The 8,312-nt window shown below is 41.7% G+C and overlaps 1 protein-coding gene across 1 annotated transcript; it reads left to right on the forward strand.

The window, feature by feature from the left end:
• Positions 1–1,036: 1,036 nt before the first annotated feature.
• On the forward strand, positions 1,037–2,044 carry LOC103609992 (olfactory receptor 8S1-like). Its single transcript, XM_008594243.1, has one exon. The coding sequence runs from the start codon at positions 1,037–1,039 to the stop codon at positions 2,042–2,044; it is 1,008 nt and encodes a 335-aa protein (XP_008592465.1).
• Positions 2,045–8,312: the final 6,268 nt, after the last annotated feature.

An 8,312-nucleotide genomic window follows, 5' to 3' on the forward strand; every position in this document is an offset into this window, starting at 1 on the left:
GCTCTCTCCCATCCCCACAAATACTTTTCCATCTTTGCTAGTATGGATTGGGAGAGATGGGGTACCATTGAAGGGATCCTAAATGTTTAAAAAGTTCCCAGCAACCTCTGGTAGCATCGTTCAAGCCCTCTTTCCATCTTTATCCAAACTCAGAATGTCTAGGATAAGATGGTGAGTCCTGGAGTTCTTGGCTTTAAGACCCAAATCTAAATACAAAAAGGCTTGCAACTAAATATCTGAAACAATTTCATTTGAAGCATCCTGTTTGTTCTCATAAGTATACTCTGGTTAAAGCATGCAATCTGATTTAGTTTCCAAAGATGTTTGCTGTATACACTGACAGAATTAGTGACAGCTGGGGAGGGTCAAGGGGAAGAAACCCTAAAAGTCACTATATTAATTTTCTAGGGCTGATATAAGAAAGTAGCAGAAACCGGGTGGCTTAAAACAATAGAAATTTATTGTCTCAGTTTTGGGGGCTATAAGTATGAAATCAAGGTGTGATTAGGACCCCACTCCCCTTGAAACCTGTAGGGAAGAGTTCTTCCTTGCCTCTTCCCAGCTTTTGGTGATGGTTGTCAATCCTCGGCATGCCTTGGCTTGCAGGTACTTCACTCCAGTCTCTGTTTTGTTGTCACATGTCTGTTTTCCCTCTGTGTCTGTCTTCACACAGTGCTCTCCCCTCTCTTATAAGGACACTAGTCATACCGGGTTGAGTCCATCCTACTCCAGTATGACTTCATCTTAACTTATTACCTCTACAATGACCCTATTTCCAAATAAAGTCACATTCTGAGGTACTGGAGGTTAGGACTTCAAGATATGGGGGCCGGGGGACACAATTCAACCCATCACAGTCACAATTGCAATTCCTCACCCTCAGTTTTCCTTTTCTATTTTTAAGCTGAAAGAAATATTGCCTGGGCAGTTTTGGAGTGCAGGGATGATATTCTGAACACTAGAAATTACTCAGATTACTGACCCATTACCTGTAGTACAACTGATTTCTTTCTAGGGATAAAATTCATAAACAACCATGAACAATCTCACTGTCGTCACTGAGTTCCTCTTCCTTCGGCTGTCTGCTGACTGCCACGTCCAGGCTGTGCTTTTTGTGCTGTTCCTGGGGATTTACCTCCTGATCCTGATGGGGAATCTTGGGATGATCCTGGTGATCAGAGGGGATTCTCACCTCCATACCCCCATGTACTTCTTTCTTGGACACCTGTCCTTTCTAGATATCTGCTTCTCCTCAGTCACCATGCCTAAAGTGCTACAGAACTTCCTGACTCAGAAGAAAAGCATCTCGGTGTGGGGATGCATTACCCAGAGTTTCCTTTTTCTTCTCTCTGGGTGTACTGAAGCCAGTCTTCTCTCTGCCATGGCCTATGATCGCTATGCTGCCATCTGCCACCCTCTGCTCTACACCGTGGTCATGAATGGGCCTCTCTGCACTGCAATGGTCGGTGCAGCATGGATGCTGGGGTTCCTGAACTCACTAGTGAACAGTCTTGTCATCCTCAAGTTACACTTCTGTGGGTCCATCATCCCCCACTTCAGCTGTGAGCTGCCTTCACTCTTCCCTCTGTCCTGTACTGATCCCACTGCCAATATGTTACTTCTGTCGGGATCCAGTGCATTTCTGGGGCTGCTGACACTTCCCTTGATCCTCTTCTCCTACTCCAGAATCATTTCTGCCTTACTGAGCATCTGCTCCTCTGAAGGCCAAGGCAAAGCCTTCTCCACCTGCTGTTCCCACCTCACCGTGGTGCTCCTGTTCTATGGGACAGCTCTATTCAGGTACATCAGCCCTGCCTCGGGCTCAGTGTTGGAACGAGTGGTCTCCATTCAGTACAGTGTAATGACGTCTTTGCTGAACCCCCTCATCTACAGCCTGAAGAACCAGGAGGTGAAGGCAGCTCTGCAGAGGATGATGAGGCAGCAAATGTGCTCCACAGAGGAGGGAGTCTCTGTGTGGTGTTCAGCCAAAGGATGGGGAGGAGGAATCTTCAGAAATACCTTGAGAAGAAAAAAGACATTTTAGGTCAGTGGTTCTCAAAATGTCATCCCCAGACTAGCATCAGCCTCACCTGCAAACTTGCTAGAAAGGCAGATTCTCAGGCCCCACTTCAGACCTACTGAATCAGAAACTCTAGAGGAGGAGCTCAACAATCTGTGTTTTAATTAGTTAACCAGGTGACTACGATGCATGTTCAAATTTGAGAAACATTTTAGGCCAACCAATGTTAAGAAAATTGTCTTTGGTGAAAGATGGAATATCGATATCTCAAAATGAAGAATTCCTTTCAAATGAGTTGGTCAGTAAAGCAGTCAGGATGAGAACATTTGATTGTGATGTTATGATCTGTTTTCCTCTGCAAGACAGTAAAGGAGGAAAAAAACCCTGTAATTTTAGAGCATGAAGGGAAGGGGAAGAGCTGGGCATTCCACTGAGGCAGACTCAGCTCATTCCTTCTGCCACCATTTGGGAGTTGTTATTCTAAAAGACCCTTCAAGCAGCTAGCAAAGCATAAGGCCAAGGGACAGATGTTCCAGAACAGTAACTCTCACACATTCCTTCACCTCACAGGAGGGCATCTGAGGGCTTCAAACAGCTAGTGTGCCTGGTTAGAGGTCACTGGCTTGTGGCAGAGAGCAATGACAGGCTGAGGCTAAGGTGGAAGCAATAGTCCACATGAGATGCACTTCCCGTGTGAGTGCTTTCCACTGAAAACTGTCTGCTTCCTGACCTGGTTGCCTGGACTGTGCTGTCAGGAACCCTGGAGAGGGAACTCTTGCTTCTATAGGTTTGGCACAAGACTATTTTTTCCCCCATTCTTTTCTTGAGAACTCAATCTTTATTTTTAACTATAAATTGTATCACTATCATACTTACAAAATTGTATGCACACTTTAAAGAATGAAAATATATCAATCAACTATGTACTCATCCCCTGACTTAAGAAATAAAACATTTCCAGAGACTTAGAAGCCCCATATGTAGTCCCCACTAGATTGCTTTCTCCCTCTTCCCTCTGTTATCAGAAGTAACCACTGTCCTGCATTGTCCAGTACTCATTCTCTTGCTTTTGTTTATAGTTTACCACTTATTTGTTATCGCTATAGAAGATTGTTGAGTTTTGCCTATTTTTGAACTTGATGTAAATAGAATCAAACTATGTTTTCCTCTGTGACTTGCTTTGTTTACTGAACATTTTTCTTGTGTTTTTAAAGTATGTCTTTGCAATCAGCATATAGCTGCATTTGATTACTTTATCCAGTCTTAAAATCATTTTTTTAAAGAGGAGAGTTTAATCAATAAACACCATTGAATAGCAATTGTTGGATGCAATGATTTATGTATGTCAATAAGATCAAGATTTTTCCCACTCTTGCATATACCTACTGATTTTTGTCTGCTTTTTCTATCAGATTGTTATCAAGGGTGGGATACCAAGGGTGGAATTTGTCTATTTCTTTTTTTTTTCTTTTTACTTCATATATATATAAAAACTTGATTATTAGGTGCTCTGTCAGTCAGCTGTTGCTGCATAACAAGTGTATTAGTCCATTTTCTGTTGCTTATAACAGAGCACCTGAAACTGGGTAATTTATAAAAAGATGGAATTTAATTCTTAAAATTTGGAGGTTGGGAAGTTTATGGTCCAGGAAGCACTTCTAGTGAGGGTCTTCTTCTATAGCAACTCAAGGTATCAAATGGTGAGAATGGTCTGAGCAAGAGAGCCAAACTTCTCACTCACTCTCCTTATAAAGCCATCAGAACCATGCCCATTACTCCATGAATGGATCAATCCATTCACAAGGGGACAGTCCTCACAATCCGATCATCTCTTAAAGGCCCCACTTATCAAATACCATAATTGGATTCCCACCCTCTTAGCACTGTTACAATGGGAGTCAAACTTCAGTGAGTTTTGAGGGGACATTCAATCCACAGCAACAAGCAACCACAAAATCTTAGTGGCATACAACTGCAACTAGTTAGGTTTCTCAGTCATATGTATATAGATCAGCTTAGTGTTAGGCTGAGGTCTGCAAGTCAGCTGGATTTGGTTGTTGGCTGTGGTCTGTTCCATGTCTCATTCTGGAGCCTAGGTTGAAGGTGCCTACCAGGGTCACACTCTTGATATCACGGAGATTAGAACACTTAGAAAGAAAAAAGGAAACATGCAATGCCACTTAAAGCCTAGCTTCAGAGCTGGCAGTCTGTCACTCTGCTTATATTTCCTTGGACAAGCCTAACATAAATGAGATGGGAAAGTGTTTTCTCCCACAGAGGGGTGGGGTTGAGGGAGGTACATAGTGGATATTTTCCAAACAATAACCTAACCTACAACATGTGCTTACAAATTTGGAATGGTTATATGTTCTTGTTGGATCGATTCTTTTATAGTTATTAAATGTGTCTTATATCTCTACTAATTTTTTTTGTGTTAATCTTATTTAGATATTAATATAGTTAAACTAATGGTTTTTTGGCGGGGGAAGTTAGGTTTTGCTTGGTATATGTTTCTCATCCTTTTACTGTCATCCTTAAGTGTCTTTATATTTTAAATATGTCTATTATAAGTAACATATCTTTGCATTTTGTTTTTTAATCCAATATGGGAATCTTTACCTTTTAACTGGGATGTTTAGTCAATTTACATTTAATGTAATTATTCATATATTCTGATATAAATTTACCATCTGACTGTTTTCTATAATCTCCATCTGTTCCATATTCCCTTTTTCACTCCTTTCTTGTCTTGTTTTGAATTTGCTAAGAATTTTTATATTACAATTTTCTTCTGTACTAACTTATTAAATATACTTTTTCCCACTATTTCACTGGTGGTGCTAGAGATTACAACATGCATTCTTGTCTTATTATAGCCTATTGTAAAGTAGTACTTTTGTTACTCTCCAAATAGTGCAAGGACCTTGGTATCTTTTAATTTTATTCTCCTTTCCTGCCTTTTGTGCTATGGCTGGCATGTGTGTGTGTATACATGCATATTTTTAATTTCACATATATTTAATTGTATATATATATATATATATATATATACACACATAGAGAGAGATTTAATTCTCTCTATATTTCAAATATGTATTTAAATATATATTTTAAATATATTTTAATTGAAATCTATCATATTTTAAATATTTATTTAAATTTATGTTTTTTGGGATTAGGTCCAGGCAAGATGGCTGACTAGAGATGTCTGGCACTCATCCCTCCCACAAAAAAGGACTAACACAACTAATACACAGCTCAAAATTGAGGAGAGGATCTGTGGGAAAGTGTGAGTGCAGCAAGAGACCGGTGAAATCCCCGTGGAGCATGAAAGCCCAGGATAGCAGCATAGAGAGGCGAGAAAAGTACACTACTTCAGCCACCAGGATGAGTGCAGGAGGGACTTTTCCTTGAGGTGATCAGGTAAGCAGAAGGCCCTCACCAACCTCCATTCTCACCACAGAAACCTGCAATTCCTGCTGGAGGAGAATATCACAGCCCTTATAAGCCCAGTGCCAAGTGTGGGGAGCTGCCTAGTATACATGCACTGTACCGCTCCAGAATAGGAGCACACATTGTGCCCTCCCTCCCTACGTCCACCTTCATGGCCCAAGCCATTGCAGTACTGCAGCATCCTGAAACCTTAGCTTCTGTTGGAACATGCCCTGCTCTGGGGCCAGTAGCTATTGCACTTCTCTAGCCTTAAGGTTCCTCTGTCATCCCAATGCACTCACATGAATGGCTACAATACCACGATCCTGGCAGTTTGGATCCTGGGCCCAGGAGTAGCTGTGGCTCCGGTTCTGTATGTCTGGGAATCCAACCCCAGGCCAGCTGAACTGAACTGCTGCACCTCACAACCTTGGCCAGAGATCAGACAGGTGGACCTGCCTCTCCTCCACCTCCAGCCAACTGAGCTCTGTGTGCCCATCCCACAACCTGAAAAAACAACTCTGGGGTTTCTACTCTAATGAAGGGTCCCTACCCTAATGAACATTCCCCTGAGCTGGTGAAGCTAAAGCATATTTGCACCCTCCAACAGGAGAAGTGGCTGGGCTGTTCTGCCCTTGGCAGGTTCCCTCTGTGATGTCACCCCAGGCCCAAGAAGTGGCTGGGTGGCCTTGCCATTGTCAGACACACTCCCAAGCCAACCCAGTGAAGTGTGATCTTGCCGCGCAGCCCTGAGAAGTAGCTAAGCAGCTCCACCCTTGGAAGATACATTCCCAAACCAACTGAGGAAGCACAACCTCACCCACAGCCCCAAGAAGCAGCTCAGCAGACCAGCCCCTAGAAGACCCACACCCAGCTAACCAAGCCAATATGTGTCTATACCCCAGACCCAGAGAAACAGCCTGGCTGTCCTGCCCCTGGTAAGCCCATCCCTGGTCAGAGAATCAGCAAGGTGACCCTATCACCAGCAAACTAGTCCCAGAGCCCCTAATAGGTCACATGCTTAGCCTGAGAATCAGCCCAGCACCCCTTATATGATATATAGTTTGCAAATATTTTCTCCTATTTTGAAGGTTGCCTTTTCATTCTCTTTTTTGTTTCCTTTGCTGTACTGAAGTCTTTTAGGGTCCATTGACAGATGACTTGATAAAGAAAATGTACATACGATGGAATGTTATTCAGGCTTAAAAAGAAGGAAATCCTGCCATTTGTGACAACACAAATTAACCTGGAGGACATTATTCTAAGTGAAATAAGCCATTCACAGAAGGACCAATACTGCATAATTCCATTTATATGAGTTAATTTCCAAAAAAAAAAAAAATAAGGAACTCTTACAGCTCAGTAGCAAAACAAAAACAAAAACAAAAACAAAACGGTCAACAGGTATATGAAAAGATTCTCAACATCATTAACTATCAATGAAACGAAAGTCCAAACTGCAGTGAGATATCACCTCACACCTGTTAAGATAGCTACTATCCAAAAAAAAAAAAAAAAAAAATTAAGGGTTGGCCAGTTAACCCTTGTACACTGTTGATGGGAACAGAGAAGGGTACAGCTGCTATAGAAAACAGTATGGAGGTTTCTCAAAAAATCAGAAATAGAACTACAATATGACCCTGCAATCCCTCTTCTGTTATTGTTGTGAAGTTGCTCACACAGAGGAATTCAAGACCAACATCAATATTACAGCTTTCTATTGGTCAACAACTCTTTTCGGTGTTACAGCTTTTTATCACTTGCAACCAAGGAGAGAAGGAACATCAAGCTCCAGTCTCCCCCAAGGATGGAAAAGGCCCACCTTATATAGCCAAAAACTTCCCGCCCAAGTTCCCATTTAGGTCCTCTTATGCAAACGAGGGATGCAAGTCTGTTAGTTCTGATTGGTTGGCTATGGGACACAGCTCATTGGTCAATTCTGGAGCCTAATTTGCATTCTGCCCTCGGGGCACTGCAAAACCGCTGTTACTTTCCCTCAGCACAGGGTGCAGGAAGCAAGTTAGGTTACAGAACCTAAAGTTTGTGATTAAAGCAGCCAACCATAAAATTCCTAAAACAGTCTCTCTAGTGGAAGGGGGCAGGTTTGACAATCAGAAATTGTGAGGTTCCCTGCTTCAGTATATATCCAAAGGAATTGAAATCAGGATCTTGAAGAGACATCTGCATTCCCATGTTCATTGAAGCATTATTCACAATAGCCAAGTATGTTTTGTACATTTTAAACAATCTCATTTATTTATTATAACAAACCTGTAAGTGGGAGGTCCCTCTTTATAAATTAAAAAAAAAAAAAAGGGTTGCAAAGGCCACTAACTTGCCTGAAGCCACTAAGCCAGTGAGTAACAAGGTCTCTCTCTCTCTCTCTCCTTCTCTCTCTCTCTCTGTCTTGCTTTCTTGCTCTTGTAGAATTTGTTTTATCATTTTATCTTCTACAGTAAACTGAAAACAATACATTTAGAATTTCTGCTTTTAAAATGATACATTTAGCACATGATGCAGTCTCTCATAGGAGACCCAAATCCTTCCAAAATATACCTACGGTCGTTAAGACAGTATAGTGCTATTGTAAGATCAAATAGATCAAGGAATGGAATAAGAAACTTAGAAATTAAAACTAATAAATATTAAAAATTTAGAACTCCAATTCTAAAATCTCCAAAAATCTCTAACACCAAAACATTTTTTTCAAAACGAATGTGGAGGCAAAACTGAAAGTTAAGTGACATGAGGCTATTTGTGAACTTAAAAAAAAAAACAACCCCCCTCCCCCCCCACTTAGGGCCGGCCCCATGGCTCACTCGGGAGAGTGCAGCGCTGGTAGCGCCGAGGCCACAGGTTC

The sequence above is a fragment of the Galeopterus variegatus genome, unplaced genomic scaffold (genome assembly GCF_000696425.1).
Source record: "Galeopterus variegatus unplaced genomic scaffold, G_variegatus-3.0.2 Scaffold10420, whole genome shotgun sequence".
NCBI lineage: Eukaryota > Metazoa > Chordata > Mammalia > Dermoptera > Cynocephalidae > Galeopterus > Galeopterus variegatus.

Excerpts from the sequence above, each read along its gene's own strand:
- LOC103609992 (XM_008594243.1), top strand. The coding sequence starts at position 1,037 with ATGAACAATCTCACTGTCGTCACTGAGTTCCTCTTCCTTCGGCTGTCT.